At 38.1% G+C, this 21027-nt stretch overlaps 3 protein-coding genes across 6 annotated transcripts in view; 2 read left to right on the top strand and 1 right to left on the bottom strand.

The window, feature by feature from the left end:
- The window catches only part of Ec (ubiquitin specific peptidase echinus), a 103516-nt gene extending 95002 nt beyond the window's left edge, over window positions 1-8514 (bottom strand). For both annotated transcript variants that reach the window (XM_076432389.1, XM_076432390.1), the window contains exon 1: window positions 7933-8514. The gene's annotated coding sequence lies outside the window, so the exon portion shown is untranslated. The remainder of the gene's footprint in view (window positions 1-7932) is intronic.
- A 5282-nt stretch (window positions 8515-13796) lies between these two features.
- Viaf (viral IAP-associated factor) lies at window positions 13797-15339 on the top strand. Its single transcript, XM_076431544.1, has 5 exons — window positions 13797-14014; window positions 14228-14363; window positions 14442-14670; window positions 14742-14950; window positions 15041-15339. Exons 1-5 carry the CDS (start codon window positions 14012-14014, stop codon window positions 15175-15177), a joined length of 714 nt encoding a protein of 237 aa, XP_076287659.1. The 5' UTR covers window positions 13797-14011; the 3' UTR covers window positions 15178-15339.
- A 143-nt stretch (window positions 15340-15482) lies between these two features.
- LOC143212602 (uncharacterized) lies at window positions 15483-19864 on the top strand. Of its 3 annotated transcripts, XM_076431540.1 has the most exons (6): window positions 15483-16590; window positions 16709-18394; window positions 18587-18663; window positions 18721-18850; window positions 18933-19090; window positions 19180-19864. In XM_076431540.1, exons 2-5 carry the CDS (start codon window positions 16830-16832, stop codon window positions 19087-19089), a joined length of 1929 nt encoding a protein of 642 aa, XP_076287655.1. In that variant the 5' UTR covers window positions 15483-16590; window positions 16709-16829; the 3' UTR covers window position 19090; window positions 19180-19864. The 3 variants fall into 3 exon arrangements, with proteins under 3 accessions (XP_076287655.1, XP_076287656.1, XP_076287657.1); XM_076431541.1 differs by lacking the exon at window positions 19180-19864 and having other exon boundaries at window positions 18785-18850; window positions 18933-19084; XM_076431542.1 differs by lacking the exons at window positions 18721-18850; window positions 19180-19864 and having other exon boundaries at window positions 18933-19084.
- The last annotated feature ends 1163 nt before the right edge of the window (window positions 19865-21027 follow it).

Below are 21027 nucleotides of genomic sequence, written 5' to 3'. Positions count from 1 at the left end.
CTTCATATCTTGATGAAAAAACAAGATAGAAAAAACTAATTATTACAATGTATGCTACACTTAAAACCACAAGTAACTTGGGTGGGGCACTCAACTGCATGACTCTGTGTTCCACTGATACGGAACGACGTTTTTTATAGAAATCTAAAATGGCCCTCGTATTTCTTCGCTCGTTACTTGACCGTGAATTAGCTTGTTCAAGAAACAAGAGGGAATTCCTGGCCGCCTAGTGTGTATCCTCAAATTCATTTAACCGGAACGCGGTGAGCCTCCATGAAAACCGGAGGTCGTTTATCAAATCGAGGATAAATTCGATTTCATAGCCACCCCGGCGACCGCGGATCGCTGCGATTACGAATTCCTTTCGCAACGCGTTTCCTATATGCGAGCCTTCGACGATTTCGCGCCGCGGCCGAAGGACGGATAGTTCGTTCGCATTATGCACGTGTGCGGTGAGGACATGATTATCGGCTGCGAAAGAAAGTTTACCGCGCGGAGATACGGCCCTACGTATTTACGTGTCGTCGCCGCAGAAGAAAGAGAAGACTCCGAAGAAACAGGAAATCAGTGGAGCGGAAAGCCATCGCGCCAGACGGGACTTCCGGCACGGTCTTTTGGCCCGGCTCACTCAGTGCCCGCCCATGTTCGGTATTGTCACGGTCATAATCCTTCACTATACTGTCACGACTCCGTAAGCGTCTCTTAAGTAGGAGAAATGTGATCGTTTGACGCATCACGGCGCAGGTCGCGGCTGATCCGACACACTATGTTTCTGTAAATATACTCAGCTCTCTTTTTGCGCCGTATGAAAAATGCCGCGCAAAAAGAGTACACAATAAATACTTCACCGAACGAGTTCGGAGACGTGTACAGTGGATACAGGAAATATTCGAACATAAAATTTCTTAAACCTCTTGTAATTTCGTAAGAAACATATCAATAAAGTCGTTTTAAAGCATAAAGATTTTGCACACCACTGTTCGTTTTCCTGATGCAGCAAATGAGAAAATGAAGACCCATTTTTGCTAAAAAAAAATAAACTACGATCTTCTCGACACATTTGACGATCGACACGACACCCTTTGTCGCGTATCCTGCAATGCGAACGAAACGACGAAGCGATAATCAAACCTCCGGGCGATCATTTTTAATTTTCCGTAACGTCATCGCGGTCACAAATCACGATATTTCAAAGCGCTCGAGTAAGTGATGCATTCGGGTGATGTATCATAGATCACGGAGAAGAATCGCGTTTGATCGTTGCTTTCAAATGCTGCTCGATCAGAGCGATATTGTTCTCGAATGTTTACATTGAAAAGTAGTTTGCAAAAGAAATTGAAATGAAATAATTCAATTTTTTCTTCCTTCGCGTTTCATTCAATTTTTATAATATTTGGACAAATGGAGTTTTGATTATCCATTTATTTCTACAATGAATTACAATTAAAATTACGCCGGTCCATCACGGAATACACTGAAAAGCTATCGAGAAAGAAATTCATTAAAATTACTAAACGTCAAAAAATCTGTAAACTTTCAACCGTTAACTTTTTAACAATTCGGCCGTTTTTATTGCAACTAAAATCATCCACGGAGAATTTCAGCGGACCGGTAATCCGAAGAAAAATTTGTTTCCCAGAAAAATGTGGTAAAAAGTCGATGGAACTCCGCGGAGCAAATATGGATTCCATTCCGCGGGAATAAACGCAAGATGGAAATAACTTGTGCGCGGCTCGGAGGTGGTTTTCTGTGTGTATTTTGTATCGCTCAACTTTTCAGCTTTCTCGCATGGTAAAAAATGTTCGACAAAGAATCTAGTGTTTCGATCGGGCCCCGCGAGGCTCCTGGCGATTGTAATCGACGAAGCGGCGATGTTTTTTCCGTCGGTGGCCATGAATGAAGTTTCTATGCGTATTTACACGCGTTTCTCTAACTTGCCCGTTTCATTCACACGTTCAACACGTAATGTATTTCGCCGGCATCCGCGCCACTTCGATATGCCATTTGTTTTCGCCAAGTGCCGTGCGCGTCTCGTCTTTCCCATGGCGTTGCGAAGTCGACGCAGAACTGCATAAACACACCGTTCCCTTGGAATTCAACGTACAAAATTGCTTCGACTTCGTTTCGCGTCGAATATATATAATTCCAACCAATTTATACATATTTTCTTTATTGGGTCTTTACACGCGAAATCGGACACTTTGCGCAGTACATACTGTGTCGGATTCTATTCAAATTCGAATATGTTGTATTAGAGTGACATATAAAACAAACATTAGAAGAATTTAGAAATACCGTTATATATTATTTTCAACCTATTAAACGTATTACGAAAGAAACTAAATTTCAATTTCACTCCAGTTTGTTGCAATTCGGGTAGAAAACTTTTATTATTTTGAAAGACGAACCTAATTCTTCGAAAGATTTTCAATTACCACGGAATTTTTAAAAAATGATCCCGATTTATGGGAAGATGAAATTAGCAAAGCGAAGCGAAAATGAACTGTAAATAAATAAATATATAACAAGACCGGAAATGAGGACTCCGACATATTTATAATGTATTTTTTTAGACGAAACATTTTTTCGTTGTTCAAAGAAACTAGGCGGTTCGCGCGCACTGTTCGGCATAGCCAAAAAGCATGTTCCGTCTTTGAAAGAAATCGATGATATCCATTAGCAGCCGCGGCGACTCTTAACACGGCCTAAATCTGCTCGCGCCACAAATTTCTGAGTTAATGTTTCATGAAACAAGTATGGAGTACCCGGTGGTCGAATTAAAATCAGTCAGCTGTTCAAACACATATAGAGGGAGGTGAATGGGACAGAGGACGGCGATGACGGGCATCCGCGAAGGCTCGAAAGGCGGTTGAATAATATCGCGTATTAAAATCACCCCGGACCTATCCCACGCTGGGTCTCTCATCACCCTGTGGCGGGTATATCCTCCGGCTCGACATCCGGCGATCGATGCACTTTCCTGACACCCTGTATGTACCGAGAAAGAGAAAGAGAGAGAGAGAGAGAGAGCCCGGAGGCGATGCGTGGGTGGGCGACAAGCGAGTCTCGCAGCCGAGCCACGAGCCACGACACAGCGTCTCGCCGGCAAAGTCAGCCCCGGAGTCCCTCTGCAGAGATTCTTTGCCCAAAAACAATCTCGGCGTTGAGTCAGAGCCGTGTTTGGAAGGTAGAACGACGACGCGACGCCGCGCCGAGGCCTGAATAGCTGGCCCGACTAGATTTAAACGCACCGGCCAGTTATGTACTCCGGCTACGTAACTCTTTTTGCCTCCCGCGGCGAATCAAAATTCGACCACCCTCTCGCGATTCACGCTTTTTTAACTTTCATTCATCCTCACTGCCGGTTTCGCCCGGATCGAGAATCGTTAAGGGGATAGACTCGTTTCTATGTACAAAGATAGGGTCTTTCAGTAGCCAAAAGCGCCAGATAAAAGACCAATCTAGGCCGCAGTCGACCCAAAAAGTCCAGAAATCCATTAATTGGTTTAAGAGTTATGAACGATTGAGAATGGTGAAAAGTTTTTCATGATTTTCGGCATACTTGTAAGTTCAAACAAATATGAATCGTACAGATACTGGAGATACTGTTTCATAAATTACAAAGTGCCAGCGGACCGAGCACAGTTGCATGGTACAGCGTACTCCATAACGAGATGCTCGTAGAGAAGATATGTATGTTCGCCGCGGAATGCATCCGGTGACCTATCACGCAAAACGCCCGACTAATTCGCGCATCCTGCGAATTTCCCATAGCTTACTTTTTACTTTCTCAGCCGACTCCGGACCAGAAAGCCAGACGTTCATTAATATTTATCGCGGAGTCCGCATCGTTGCTTCCGTTGGACCATCTCCGCGCTCGAGATCGAATCGAGCGTATCGAACAGTTTACCGGTAAACATTAAAGTCGTGCGATAGCAGCGATAAGGAGGATCTGTCAGATGTCTGCAACTCAAACATACTTGAACCTATACCTACGGTTCCCGTCTCCGCTGATTGATCTGCGAATCTGCACGGACGAAAACGATGATGCGTCGAACAACGTTCTGCATAACTGTAGCGCCATCCGTATTTTCGAAATTGTTCAACTTTGGAAGAATAAATATCTGTAGGATTTGATGCATTTATGACAGAAATCAATGCAGGAAAAGTTGATTTAAGAAAACCGGGGCCTTTACTGTAATCTTTATCGTCACATTTTGTTTTAAAGACTTTTCAGCGTCTTTTGATCATATACAAATTTGTTAAAACTCTTTCCACGTAATTCAGTTAACATTTCAACATAAATGTTCAAAACTGTTGAGAATTTTTAGCGGCGTCATAGTTATGCAGCACAGTGTAGAAGATGAATCGCGAAACGGAGAGAAAAATCAAGAAAACGAAGAACACGGAATGAATATTCACGAGCGCGGAAGATGTCAGGAGAGAGGAAAGAAAATAAAAATATCGCCGCCGCTGAATGTTTGGTAAATGAAATGTTCAGGACCGAAAGGAAAGCGTCTGCGAAACTCCGTGGTTAGGGAAATAAGAAAAACCGTGACCGGGACAACGAGGAAGATGAGTCCGTGGACCGCGTTTCGTCTTAAAAAGACGAAAATGTAATGGCCGCATAAGTATTCATGGTTCGCCGTAAAAAATTGAGAGGAAGAGGAGGCCAGACTCAAAGGGAAAGAAACTATAAACGAGGATCCGAAGAAATTGAAAATTGTGTAAGCAGAAAGTTGTGTACCATGAGAGTCGCGCGCGAGGATGAAATATTCAGACGATGAATAATCTATGAAGGTTTCGAGGAGAAAACGAGAATGAATGATCGAGTTAATTTCGTGGGAGAGGGTGAAACCAAAGAAAGACTGTTCGGTGAGAAAATTAGCAAATGTTTCGGTTAAATCCGACACATAATGTTCCATTGATTTCTCATTACTAGACTGCGAATTTTACGCGTTTATTACAATAACGATTTTTATTTTGCAAAAAAACCCACAGTCTATTCATGAACTTTCCGCCGTAGATTTCCATTGTAGACAATGAAATTTTTCGCAAACTCTCGTGCTATCCGTTTCGCGCCTATCGAGTCGAACGTTATATTTGGCTAAGGATAAGTTAGAGGTATTATTACCGATATGATTCACAGACTCGCGGTTAGGCGGTGTGCGTGAACAGATGCATCGCATGCAGATAGGCTCTCGCAAAGGCCTTCGAAACGTTTTATCCTTTCGCATCTTGTGTGCGCATGCGACAGAAAAAATGCAGTGTCGAACACGGTAAATGGTTCATTGTTCTCACCGGCGAACAATAACGTGTGGGTCTTTCGGATCTGTCGCTGACGAAATTCGTCGCTTAACAATGGGGCAAAAAATTAAAAACATACACGCTTCTGGACGGACACAATCGCCGTCGATTTCCAACATCCGAAAGCGTTTTCTTTCTGCTATCCGTCATCGTAATACGCTGACAATCATGTGTCTATTAAACCGCATTGAATACACATTTAGTCATTGAATAACACTGAGAATCGAAAAAGTTCTTCATTGATTCATTTATCAATATTTTGAAACATATTTTTGGAGGTGCGTCTTGTTGACTGTTGTTCCTAATGTAATGTTCATTTAATTTAATCCTCGGTAACTACGAAACTACGTGATTTTTATAGGAAACAGTAAATAAGCGACTTTGACTGCTTCGTGTTTCTAGTGTTGAAATTGTTACTATAAATGACCACTGTCTGAATAGTATCTAAACGTTCGTGACCGGTTGATTGTCGCGTCAGTCATATTTGACTGACGGAGCTCTTTGTTCTGTAAAAATAAAATTCCGTGGTGACGCATCGAGCGATCCAAATTTCATCTACCGATACTGGCACTGGCTGTATGCACGAGATGCAAAGTTTAAAAGACAACTTTCATATTTCAGACAATAAGTTCCCGTATAAAAATGACAAGATTGATTTCGTTTAGAATTTGTGCGGCTCCTATTGTAATACATTCCCCACTAAACTATATCTACGTAATTTCATCAAAATCAAAACTTTCAGTCCCGGTCTCCCCTAATTGTAAAATAAGAAATCTGGAACCGGTCATTTGGACCGGTGGTGCTGGGTTTAGTGTTAAACAAACTGGTGTTTCGAGTAAGCTGCACTTTCTCTACTTTTTCGGGCAACCCGATACGCAGATAAAATCGATAGCGCGACGCTGTAGCATTTGGATAATGTCAACGGCGCGTCAACGTGAAAGTCGCAAAAACGAGGAATTCAAGCACGACTGCGCAAGAGGAGTCGTGGCAAACGAGCGATCCGGAGCACCTTGAAGAAAGTACAAGGTTAAATCGAATAAGATCGTCCTGCTGCGCCGAATACTAGTTGCAATTACACGTTGCTTGTGCGACACGCTTTCTTTATTGCAAAGATGTCAGTGCCACGCAGCGTAACGAAGGTCGTTTGTCAACGCGGACTGCTCGAGCAATTTGCAAATCGTGATGTAATGCCCCGGCGTGTCGTTCAGCTGTAATCGGGAATAACACGTGTACCAATTTGTACGTTTCCTTAGAAAAAGTTATTACCGCTACGCAAAATAAGCTTAAAAAAATAATTTCGACCACAACGGCACGCATAATCAACAGTTATCGAAGTTTGCATAAATAAATTTCACGTACAGCGGATTGAAAAAGTATTTCAACACTGAACTTCTCCAAATAATTGTCAATATTTGAACGATAATAATTTTGTTAAAAGCAGATTGTACGATAATAAATTTCGACTCATTTTTTCTAGAATAGTTTTGCGTGGTATAAGAAAAACATTTTTGTCTGAATCTATTAGAGATTTAAAACAATCTACAATTTTTTTGCTGTTTTACACGATAAGAATGAGGAACAAGTTTGGTCGTGTAAGACCTTCACAGTGCACCTTATATTATTGCGAAAATGACAGTACACCTTTCATTCAGATCTCAATAAATCAGTAAAACTTCATATAAATTGTTTTTGTAAAATAATTAGAAGAAACTAAACGTCAAATTTTATTTCTGCAGCGTGAACTGCGTCGTCTAAACTGCAATACATATATACTTCATTAAAATTTCTGTTTCATGGGTTTGAAAAAATTCTATAATCCTCACGTTTACAAATAGAAACATAAAAATGTTGTATGCAAATGCGAGTACAAAACTGAAAACTCTACATTCGTAAATATGTCATTCAAACATTTGTATTCGATGAAATGATTGTTTCACACTTATTAATAGTGTCCAATAATGTCAACGAGTGTCTAAATGTAATTGACAAAGCATCCCATAAAAATTCGAATAAGTAGCTAATCCTGAATAGATAATCTTGATTGAAGTACTTCATGAATAAACAAACATGCAGTAGAAATGCTTGCGTAAGAGGAAAATCATAATTATCATTTAAACATCGTGAATCATGCATTAGCTCGTAACTCGATGTTCAAACAGCGACATTATATGATACCAACATAAATAAATGTTTATTCAATAAAGTAACTACTTTCATGCACAATAAATATTTGCTAGTATGGTCCGCCATTGTTTATGCTTGAAACACTAAATTTAAAGTATTGAGATTGTACGTACTATGTTGTATATGCGGCTAATTAAAAATTAATCAAAGACATTGCTGGCGAAGGGTCACATCTTACAACAGACGCCAATGTTCAATACTCAATAGTCACGTTTCAACATTTTTCCAAAACTGATTTTCTCAAAAATACTTTTCACAATTGTCAGATCGACTATCAAAAGTATGATCGAATAGAGCAAAAGATCCTTCGCAAGCAACCTATTTACATTCGTAACATCTCCGAATTGCAAAACATTATTCCGGTAGAAGACGTCAACAAAATACAGTGAAATTTCTTTCTCAAAACCAAGCAAAACAATCTCGAACAATCTATGTACATACCTTCATGTCACGCAGCATGTGTCCAACAGCGTCTATGTAGATCCTCTTCGAAAAATCCTTTCGACGATTTCACTATCCTTATCGATCAACGTCAAACTCGTCCGTCGTGAGGCACGCACAACGCAGAGAATAACCGTGCGGAAAATACGCGGATCCGGTTCCTGTCACACAAAAATCAACAACATCCGGAGCACTGGGTTTCGCGTAGATCTTAGACCCCTAAACTCTTCGAATCTTGAACTTTGACAGTTTTGTGGGTTGCATCTTCGAACCGATAACGTGATCGAGAGCCAGCTGCGAGTCGGTTGTCGCTGGATCAGGAGATCCAGGATAGATCGAGATGTAAACACACGCGTCGGTTCGCACAGTCAAGTTGACAGTAGTCGAGTCTAGTTTAACGAGATGGAACTAATGTCGCGAGTGGAACGAACGGTCAACATTGTTTTTGATGAGGAAGAAGAGGAAAAGCACGAACAATGAGCACAATTAGAGGATCGCAATGGAAAACTGTCGAGCCTGAAGACAGAGTCAGTCAGTCACCGCTCGGTAGTCGGAGTACACTGCAAGCCAAACCTCGCCGCCACGCGACTCCGAACTCGAAAGCGGAGCCGCGCAAGATGGTCGACGCCGTGGCAGCTCTTTCATTGGCTGCTCTCAGGTACCACCGGCAGACTGTTATCGCGCGGCGAAACGCGGCGCGACGCGCTAGAAAATCGCTGATAACAAAACCTGCGGGTGTTCCGCTCGCGATCGCGTGAAAATTTCGCCGTCGGTTTTGTTGTTCTACCGTGACCCTCAAAAGTCCCACTGTGGCGACGACATCGGCCTACTTGTCGTGTTTCGTACATACATTGATCAGTAGGTGCAGATTTGTATGCAAATAAGTTAAAACTATACGTTACCCCGCCCCACTTTTACAGAAACGTCAATAACACTTATACAGCCACCCACAGTGAAAACCGTATAGTGTGTAAATATCAATATTTTAACTTTTAATAGGATAAGAGGATTTTGAAATTGAATTAACAACTTCAAGTTTAACACTAAATGTACCAGCACCGGTCAAAATGACCAGATTTTTTATTTTACGATTATTGAAATAATAAAAATGATTTTAGATATCTTTAGTAGATCACGTATTACAATAGGAGCCGCACAAAGTCTAAATTAAATCAATCATACACAATCTAAAGTCTAAAGAGATGCAAATGAAATTTTCCAAAGAAGTTTCCGAGTTCTCGAGGTTCGACTGCAGTATGAAATCGTATAGAAAACGTGCCGGATGGTAAATCCAATTAAAACAGAGACTATATTCGAGATAGCTAAACGTTAAAGCTCTGTAGAATCTTGGAAAACGTATATCGCAATCAGATTCATTTGCTTTCGTTAATCCGTGTCACATGAAAGGCAAGCGCTGACCAATTAAAATTCACTTAAGCGTCGGATTAAAGCCAATCGAAGCTGGATTGAAAATTACATTTTCGCCGAGGGGTAATTAACGATCACGCGGATGGAGGTGTTCCTGCGCCACCGAGTCCTGCAAGGAATGCAGCTAACTGCAAATTTCCGGTAGGCTACATTCTAAAACGAAATGGACATACACGCGTCCGAACAAATTCTATCGGGCAGATTATATGTGCATACTAGGTCGCTTAGAACCTCGTTCATTTCCGATTCTCTTTCGTCCCCTTCGTTTTGCGCCTTTCCTGAGGGCACTATCGCACCCGTACGTGAGTGCCTGCAAGGTCGATTCGTCCCTTCCACTCCCTTTTTCAACAAATCACGATGCCGTTCACGCGATCTTATGCAAATTTTCTTGGCGAAGCGGGCAAACGTGGAAACGTCTACGCGACACTCGAAGACGACAGTTTGGTAACTCTTTCGATGTAAACATAATGCCCCATAAAATTATTTTATCTATAAGTTTTATCTATAGCTGAAATCATAAATATAAAAGTGTAACGAGAGTTAGGTTAAGCCTTTAATTAAACTCTCATTCTTCGCGTAGACACTGCTTGCCATTTTCGTCACGCCTCGAACGGGAATTGGCAAGCTTGATCTCCGCTAACAATAAGCAATTCGAAGAAACAGGGCCCGAGAACTATCGATACCTAATCACAGAAGGGATATCAACTGAACAAAGGAGCTGACCACGAAATTGGGATAAATCGGAAGACGAACTAATGCCAAACAGTGGAAGCAAGATGCTTTTGTAATCACAATGGTATGAAAAGGAATATAGAAGAAAAGATACGACAAAACTTAACGATGGCTGCGCTAAGACAACAGAAGTAAATATTTCTACGCAAAAATTAGTGATAAAGTTGTCTAAAGAGTTCAATCACAAATGTAACCATGTCACTGTATCATTTTTGATATAGGAAATTGTACTAAAAAACAATGTTAATAAAAATCACGTAAAATATTAACAAATATACTCTTATAATTCGTATGGAAGAGTGAAAATAAATCAGTCCAACTACTCGATGGCTTCAGTGTTAACACAGAAGAGTGTAACCGAGGTGAGCACTTTGTTCACAGTTAATTTCGCCGTGGTCCCAACGTGGTACGCAATACAAACGACAGAAATTCCTGTGAATCGAGTTGCACACGCCTAAATACAGGGTTAAGTTCCGATCCAGCACGCAACCGGAAACACGAGCGCTTCGACCAAACAATACTTTCGCAAAAAAGAGAGCACAACAATGGAAAACAATAACGGCGAACGGTGCGTGCAATATACACTCACGCGAGGGAAGCTTTGATCAGTGTTTCCTTGACGGTTCCCATTGTGCCGATTTCCCTAAAAACGCGTCAGAATTTGTCTACTTTACCTTTCCTTTGGTGAACACAATTCTCGATTGCCGCATCGTAAAATTTTTCAAAATAAAGACGATCTCTTTCATTGATTCCGTTAAATGTAAAACTATGTATGTATATCGTGTATATCGAATTAACAGAATAATTTCATTTGCGTGTAAGGCTATTCCCAAAGCCTTAATCTATTTTCTTCGCCAGCCTGTATACTACTAGTGTACACGCCATTAATGCGTTCAACTGTGCAACCGCAACAATTTTTCGCTGGAGGCTTCGGGTGGCTTTCAATTACGGCGATTTTAATCAAACCCGATGAAACGCGATTCTCGGGATCTTTGAAAAATTTCCTCTCGCATTACAAGCCTAAGCACAAAAGGATACACGTGTTCACTTTCATCCGTCAGCGACCGTTCCTGCGGCGCATTTTCTGCAATTTGCCTGGCGTCGCCGAAGAAACATGTTTCTTTTATGCGGTAACAAAGGCTCCGCCACACAAAGGTACATGCGACGTGAAAGTACCGTGAAAACGGATCGAGCATTTCTCGGTGTTGCGTGTACGATTAGCTTTCGTATCGGATTGAACTCGCGAGGGAAAATTAATCCGATTTCCATCCCCTAAAGAACATCGCAATCATTTTTCGTTTGCAACTTCTTTCGCAAATAACTTCTTTCTTTCTTTTTTTAATTACACTACTTTCATAATTATGAGCATATATACAATAATAATTTTGGTTGTGCCGTGTTACTAATCGTAATTTCGCGTCGAATTTAAATGACCGGACAAAATTAATTAAAGAGACTCATACCCGTGTCTATAGGTCTCGAAGGTTATGTTGTATGTACCGTTATAAATGGAAATTATCGTTCCATATGCCTATAAATATTATCATGGCGATGCTCAAACTGGTTTTAGGTATTTGGTGCGGGACACAAAACACAACCGTGGTCCAGCACAGCTGCACGATTAACCGGTTTCACTGATTACAAGCGACACAGTCTATGGACTGCTCCAATGATTCTTGCCGTTTATACCCTGATGACATACGCCTATACTGGCAAGAAGTACAATATATGTAGCAACAACCTAAGCCACGTGTGTAGTTCGGATTAATGAGAAGCGCTGCGTAATTAAATTTCGTTGTGCAATTATTATTTCCTTAAATACACTTATTTTGATTGCCATTTAATCTCTACAATTTCCCACACGTGGGATGTATGTTTCTTCCATAACATTAACTCTCTCTCTCTGTACCTGAACGGTATACATACACAAAAGATTTGCGAGAAAATTATTGCAACAATGTTTAGCGATTTGAAAGAGAACTTCTGCACGCGCAATTTGTTCGCGATAATTTTATATACACAATTAGCGCACTGATACGATCCGGATTTTTCATTCTTAATAATTTGCTCATTTAGAAACGTTAATGATTTGTTAGTAACATTGACCGTACCGAACAAAAAATGTGACTGGTATGCGATGTTCTATAAAAATTGCAGGACTGAATTTATTTAGATTTCTCGTCATTTTTATAACAATATGTACTTCAATGAAGAAATTTATTTAATCATTTTTTATGGAAGCAGCTGTTTAAACGGTAAACATTAGAAAGAGACAGGGCTTCTCCTCGTAATTTTAGCTCGGTAAACAATTTTTTACATAATATACATTTAACAATAACATTCGAATTTTTATGGGGACATGTTAAACATATTGTCTACACTACACCACTGAGAAATTTAGACGACTTGCAAACTAAGATAAGCGAAGCGTGTGCGTCCACACCTAAAAGTGCAACATTGGCAGAAACTAACAGGAGTGTGGTCAGCAGAACTTAGAAATGCATTCTTCCTAATGAAGGTCTCATTGAACACGACATGTAGCCTTATCAATGCAACATACTAGTAAATACATTATTACGAAATGTTAAATTTATTTCTTTTATTTCTGCAACTGCATGACCCTGAAGTCCATAGTATACTACATAGTTGAACTCGTCTTTTCTTTTATGTAAAAAGATATGTAGCATTTCATTTAAAAAAATTAAGGTCACCTCTGTTTCTAGGAAAATATTCAAAATACAACATATTGAGATACGCTATCATATTGCTAGTAAAATATAATACAACTTTACCCCTTCAGTTTTTTTCTAATATTTACCGTTTACGAAAAACACGTTGGTACAAATTACCGCGAACACCCATACATCTAGGGACAGTGTGTACACAGTCGAGGATTGTTTGGGAACAGCTCTGTTTTTTAAGCCAAGGACAGAGAGTTGTAGTATATGTATACAAACACAGGGTAGGTATAGTATATCGGTTCTATTTTATTCTATCCTCTTCAATGGTCATTTTCGGCAATTGAGTGAGAACTGAAAGTCCAACACGTGGCTTTCAGCTGTACACTTTATGGTTCACGTTTTATGTAGGTACGTTAACGTACTTTAGGTACCCGGTGCGTTTTATGGCGAGCAATTGTAAGAAAATCCTTTTACGAAAGGTTTTTACCTGATACTTCCTGACCTCGCGATTGCCTTTTCGAATGGAGAATTTCGTTTAGGAGATTTCAATCATTGAGGCAATTCATTTATTCGTGACAGTTATTTCTTTATAGGACTTTCTCCAAATTTGTTTGTGGCATTTTTCTGATTAAAATTACGCCAAACACGATATAATTTGAACATATTTAGTGGTTTAACACTAAACCTGCCTTAAAAGTAACATGTTCCCTTATAAAAATGACTGGATTGATTTTATTTAGACTTTGTGCGGTTCCTATTGTAATACGTGCTCTACTAAAGATATCTATGCAATCATTTCTTATGAAATCATTTCTCTTATTTCAATAATTGTAAAATAAAAAATCTGGAACCGGTTGTTGTGACCGGTGGTGGTAGATTTAGTGTTATGTAAAAATTCCGAATATGATTTCACTGCTGAAAATGTCTGGCTAAAAAATATATTTAGAATTCCAGCGCAACAACGTGAGGCGCCACCGCCTAATGACACAGTTTTTAAATAGAATGAGATTGGAGTGTGAATGCGTCATTGATGATACCATAAATGCACGTGTGTAAGCGTACGGGTGTGTGCGGCGCACCTCGCCTCATTGTGTAGTGAAACGTGATCAGCTGTCGGTCATACGTCTACAATAGATTTTTGACACTTCAACTAAATCAAGTTACATCGATTTCTCGAATTACACACTGCAAATCTGCGTTTTACGTTGATATCGCGTTAATAATTGCTTTATTTCACCATGGTAAGTGACGATTTGACTTCTCGAAATAGAGGTTATGTTAAGATGAATATCTCTGACTACAAAAAAAAAGGAATATCAATATCAAGATTCAAGATCTGAAATAATTTTTAGTTTCTAGCTGCTCGATATTATAATAGTAAGAAAAAGTTAAAATAAGTTCTTCTTTAATTGCTCTACCTATATGTTTGTATAACCTGAATTTTATTATTGTAGCAAGATCCAAACGAAGACACACAGTGGAACGACATTCTTAGGAGTAAAGGGATTATTCCGGAGAAAGAAAAAGAAGTAACCGAAGATGAAATATTGAACATTGTCGAAAATACTATAAATGAGAAAACTGGACGGAGTACTAAAATATTCTGTTATTAATTCTATGTTATATGTTTTATTTCAACTTTTCTAATGATATTTCCACATTTTTTAGCAACCGATGATTTAGAAAGCAAAACATTAGATGAATTAGATGAACTGGAAGATGAAGAGGATGAGAGAATTCTATTGGAGTATCGTCGCAAGCGAATAGCCGAAATGAAGGAGCTGGCTAACAAATCTAAGTACGGAGAAGTCAAAGAAATATCAGGAGAAGATTATGTTCAAGAAGTAAATAATGCTGGAGAAGATATTTGGGTAGTTCTCCATTTGTACAAGTCCGGGTATGAACATTTAGTTGACAAAAAGAAACATCCGATAAAGAGCTACATATTACCGTAATTATTATTTCTAGCATCCCACTTTGTACGCTAATAAATCAGTACTTAGCTAATCTGGCAAGGAAGTTTCCAGCAACAAAGTTTTTAAAAAGTATTTCAACCACTTGCATTCCTAATTGGCCGGACAGCAATCTTCCTTGTATTTTTGTATACCATAGCGGAAACATGATAAAACAATTCATTGGTCCAATAGAATTAAGGGGCATGAAGCTAACAGAAGCAGGTATGCAAAATTATGAATACGGAATCAAATTTTTAATGCAGGTAACTATTATTCTTGTGAATATTATTAACACAAACGATTACGCAATAGAGCTGGAATGGTTGTTGGGTCAAGCGGAAGCTGTGCCAACAAAAATTACCGAAGATCCAAAGCCAAAAGTTAGAGATGTATTGTTTTCTACGCTAAGGCTTCAAAACAATGATGTATCCGATGATGGTGATTGGTAACCGTATTTATGTTATCTAATTATACAAGCCAAACCGACGTTCAAATATTGTAAGGCACAGAGCGTTTAATTTATTTTGTTCTCTCTCACACACACATCATCTTTTGTTACTTACTCTTACACCCACAATCGTATGACCACAATAAAGTATTTTATTATACCACTTTTGATCACACTTTATGATTTCAACCACATCTTTAATAGATTACACTTTTACACAATCGGACAAACTAAACATACTGACAACAAACTAAATATGTTTCTTCTATCGATCGTATACGATCAGCAAATATATTTGCTGATGATACATTTTTAAATGTTTTCGGCGCAACGGTTCGATCGTTTATTACGAATTATAAAGCAACTTTGCTAATTGTCAAACAAAATCAACGTTTTTGTTTGACAATTAGCAAAGTTGCTTTATAATTCGTAATAAACGATCGAACCGTTGCGCCGAAAATACTGACAACAAGACAAAAATTGTTTAATTTCGATGTTTAGATCTCGATAATGTACACAAAGCATGAACAATGATCTCGAATTATATTTCAGATGCTAAAAAGGCAAGTAATCAAAATTGGCTTTTCCGATAATCGATTTTTGTTAAAATTTACGTTTAGTTCATTCGTATTGCAAAATTTTGACGTTCGATCGAATTTTTACAATTACACAGTACATAGTTTCCCGTATAATGCGATCAAAAGACTGTTTAAAAAGACTGTATGTATATATGCATTTTACGTAAATGTATAAAGAATCGTTTAAAAAGACTGTATACTACTACGAAAAATACGTACATACAGTTTTTTATAAACAATTTGTTGATGACATTGTACGATAGTAAACAGTAAGTGTACTTCGTAGTTGCTCGATTTAAAAAATGTCATATATGTATACATTTAAAAAAGATCAAACTTGAATGAATAACATACATACATATTTTTCATCACAGGATGCTTTTTCTCCTCTCTCGAAGTGTTTATGTTATTGTGCTCTTCAAGGGCGTCTCGTATTTCTTCTCTTACTATCTAAGTATTTACCTACCTAAACCATAACCGCATAGCTTTCCGGTCCGGTCCGGTCCGGTCCCGGTCCCGGTCCCGGTCCCAGTCGCAGACCCTAGCAGTAAAGTAAGACAGTTTACCTGAGTTTACCACAGTTTACTTTCGATCATCGGTCGCGACGGTACCTCGTGACGGTACACGGTGACGGATAATGTTCGAGAATTTACACTTGGAAACATTTGTGTTTTCATGAGAGTCGTTTAAAAGTTATCATTCACATACAGCTGTTCACTTAATCACTTTATTTCTACTGGTTTACCGTAACAACTGAAGTGACAGTGCAAGCAGACAGAATCTCCAATCGAAGTATGTACTCACATACACTGACTTACTGACACCAAGTAAGCCGGGTAAGTTCATCTTACGAAAATTAATATGTCAAACTTGTAGCGACATCGTTTTTCTCCGGTGATCAACTATGTAAATTAATTATAGTCGTTATTATACAAAAATATTTACTTTTTATAGATGTAACACGAGTAATACGAAATAAAACGATGTATAATTAATGAAATAATATACAGATACAACCAGAAAAAAGGAAAACAAATATTGAGAAATAGATATAGTACTTGTGAAAGGCCGAAAAATGTTAAAACCACAAATTGGGACTATTCTGGTTAAATGTCACGATAATTCTTTGTATTTAGAAAGTAAAGATGCAAGGAATAATTGTACAAACTTCATTGAATTTCCCAGAGAAGAAAATGGTGTGCAATATAAAGTTAATGTATGTAGCGTACCCAAAGAGAAAGGAAAACATAGAAGAAGGAATAATTTGAACAAAAGTTATAATATAGATCACAACAGAATCTCTAAGGAACAAGCGGGTGAAAGTACTATAACATTGACTCGTAGAATTCCCAATATATTGAAGAATAATCCGAAGGTACTCAAAACTGTTAAAGAGCCCTTGGACAAAGTTGTTAACATGAAAGAAAATATACAGGAACCATATGGTTCAATAATAACATTGGATAGTTCATCTTCTGAGAAAAGTTACGTAGAAACAGATAATAAATGTAAAAAATCAACTCGTAAAAGAAAACAAGAACATAATTTCATCGATATGTGGCAGAAATCACCAACTTGGAATATTCACACCTTTGTCGACGACAATAAAGAGATAAAAAACTGCAAAAAAGGAAGGAGAACAAGAGCTAGTACAAGAAACAATAAAGGCAGTAATAAACTGCCAGCTCTTGAAACTAAGAAGCATAATGAAAATTCATTGCCGCCAACATCGCACAACATATCAGCAGAATCCATGACCAAGTTTCACGTAGCTTCCTACTTGGGAGAAACTACACCTATCGATATGGAAGATTTTATTGATTTTTCGAGCAACGAGATATTTAGTAACTATGATTTCACAGAATATGCGATAGACTTTAGTAAAACATTTAATTCTTCGAGTACGATATACAACAGTGAAATTTGTGAGAAAGAATACGATATGAATGCCAATGAAGTAGACATGGATGAAATACAGTGTTCAACACTGTCAGAATGCTTGAGCGAGAACGATAAGGAACCATGCTACTCGTCAAATTCTTGTTGCAGTTATTGCCACGAAGATTGTGCTACACACTGGATAGCAATCAGTGAAAAGAACAACATGCTTTCAATGAAAGACAGAGTTTTGTCAGATAATGTAGTTATTAACGATAGCGAAATGAATTCTCAAGTCAAAATTAATTGTTCCTGTTTACCTGTTGCGGAGGCCGATATAAATTCAACTAATGAATCTTTCAATGAAAAGTTTTATGAAAGTTATTCACGTTTGCCAATATCCGCTATGCCTAACAATTGTACTTCCAGTGAAAAGTGCAATGAAAATAGTTTGTGTTTGCTAAACGAAGAACACAATGAAAGTAATTCATATATGGATACATCAAATATACCTGAAATTGTTTCCCAATACATATTAGAAAATGTGGAGTTGTCTCCAATGGAATCAACTATTTCTTGTATCGAGGACATTGAAGAAGGGATTTTGAATGAGTTCACTGAAATAGAAAACACAGAATGCAACACGTATAATGATGATAACTTCTTGAATGAGCTTGACTTGGCTCTAGCTTCACTCGAGGCTAAAGAAATGGACACATTACAAGCTCAGGTGCACACAGAAGAAGATGTAAATAGAGATGAGTAAGTAGTAGCATTTTTAATTTACATTTTTGTACGAATTTATCATTATTTGAACACTGTTCTTTAGTATAATTGTATTTAAGATAAGCGAAAATGTTAAATTGTTGTCGTTCAAATAATTAAGAGCAATACTGTGCATCTTGATGATCTCAACGTATTTTTGTACTACATAGTAATACATTTCTGTCATAGATTACAGTGTTTGCTATGTTCTCTAACGTTCTACTCGGCGCGCACATTGGCGATGCACCAGGCTGGAGCTCACGGAGGTAATATCAGATATCATCCACAGTAAGAACTTACTTACTTACCGAATTTCTTTTCAGGTATGTACGTGATACTTTGCGAAAGCTGTGGTAGGCTTTTCAATCGAAAATATCATTTCAATAGGCATTTCATTCATTGCGGTCGTTTCAAAGAGCCATACAAATGCGACATGTGCACGAAACACTATAGGTAAAGAAGAGAGAGGCGATCGCTGATCCCCACAGCATTCTTCAACGATTTCCAGAACGTATTGACAGTACTTTCGTTTCAGACACAGATCTTCTTTGACACACCACTTAAAGGTCGCTCACGGCGCTCAATACGCTAGCAATCGTTCGATTAGGTACCCATGTGGCATATGTAACAAACTCTATAGTAAATTCGGCGCTTACGAGAATCATATGAAAAGGCATATAAATAATTGTTAAGGTAAGCGGCGTGAAGGAATTATTTTTGTTATTTGTTCGTATCGTTTTGTTTTTCGAGAAACTTTTACGCCTAATTTTTCCTGTTTGTAGGGAACACTAGAACCAAGAACTTATAGGGAGCATAAGAAAGACATTAGCAATAAGCGTTACCAAAGTATTATAGAGTATAGACTTATTTGGTTTATTTTACTGCAATCGGTTTTGATGTTCCTTGCTCATATACGTAATTTTCATAGCGACATTGTTTGTAAGAGTTCATTATACTTATGAATTTTGATGACTAGTATAAACAGCTTCCTTTGCTAATTTACAGATTTTAATTTTAACAATACTTATATATCATGAAGTTTTTATTTTTATATATATTTTATTTTTGATCCTTTTTCATATTGTTATTATTATTTTTTATCATTATACACTTCTGTTCTTTTATATAACTTGACACGTAAAAATCGCAAATATATTTTTTTCTATTAAGTAATCATAATGAATTAATATTTTCGTCTTTGCGATTGTTATTTGCTTTTATAATGTTATCTGTTATTCTTGTAATAACTATTAATAATAAAATGGTTTATTCAGTCAGCCGTGAAATGTTACGTGCCAGTACAAACTGAAGCCAAATTAAATAATATCAGTATAAAATAAATAATCCGCGTGTAGTTGTACTACTCTATTGTATTACTGTACTATTGTATTAATTACAAACTAATGTATAACTTCGATAATCGTATTAAATAATCGTTTAACGTACTACCACCAAGTGATGTTATTTTACAACCATTGACATTATTAAGTTGTCCGAAAAGATGAATAATATGTACATGTACAAACAACGTGATCATCCGTTCGTTATTGTTTTATTATTTCTGTTGGGTCCGGAACATTAGCAGCTAGTCACATTTACAGTAGGACCTCGATTAACCGGCTTGATTGGGAGACAAACATCCCGGATAAATTGAGGCCCGATGGATAATCGAGACCCGAGGAAATAATTAAAATGTACATCATATTTCAAAATGAATTTATTTTTGAAAATTTGTTTCCCTTCGTAATATAATCATATTTAAACGCATATTTGTTTATAATCGGGATCCGGTTAATCGAGGTCCTACTGTATTACGGGCTAGGGCTAGGACCCTGGAAAGTGCTTTACGGCTGGCGCTCACCTGGCAAGCACGTGCATCTCTCTCATCAGGGTCCTATAGCCTTCTAGTCATAAACCGATAATTATAGACCAGGTCACCAGCAGTACTTAGCCGTAATTTACGACACACCCAAAGCCTCTGGGAAAATCCCGACATTTTGCACACGCCTTGGGCCCGACCGTAACGGCTCATTTTTTATCCCCCACAAGCTTTGAAGTGGACGGTGGCTAATATACCGAGAAGAGGGAAATTAGACAATTGCGAGTCCTACCAGAATATTTTTTTATACAGGGTGAGTATAGTAAAACATTACGACTTCAAATAACTCCGAACTTATTTGTTGTACGAAGAAGTTTTTCAATAGATTAAATATACATATAAATAGATATAAATAGATTCAATAGAATAAATTTTTCAAGATAATATTTCATTTTGATTGCTGCTTGAAGCAACATTTAAAAAATAGCAATTTTATAAGAGTTTGAAGTTTGTATCATTGTTTTGCAGAAAATTTAAAGTAGTCTTTTTGGATTCTCTGTTTTGATTAAAAAATTAGCGTTGCGCAGCAAAAGAATCGCGTTTGCGTTCGAGTCTTTCGACATTTCAGGCGCCCATGCTCCAGCTGCGACGATCCACTGTAAAAGTGGTTGCAGTCGATACGGCTGCCGGGTGCGGTGTAGGCAATCGCGATTTTGAGTAGAGTTGCGTTTAGGTAAAGAGACGGGATAGTATTTCGTCGGTGATAGTATTATAAGGCAATTACAGAATGGGTAAATACTATATCATTCTT

Source organism: Lasioglossum baleicum, chromosome 10 (assembly GCF_051020765.1).
Source record: "Lasioglossum baleicum chromosome 10, iyLasBale1, whole genome shotgun sequence".
NCBI classification, from domain to species: domain Eukaryota; kingdom Metazoa; phylum Arthropoda; class Insecta; order Hymenoptera; family Halictidae; genus Lasioglossum; species Lasioglossum baleicum.
Note: the sequence above shows the minus strand (reverse complement) of the source record. Positions and strands in the feature narration are given on the sequence as shown.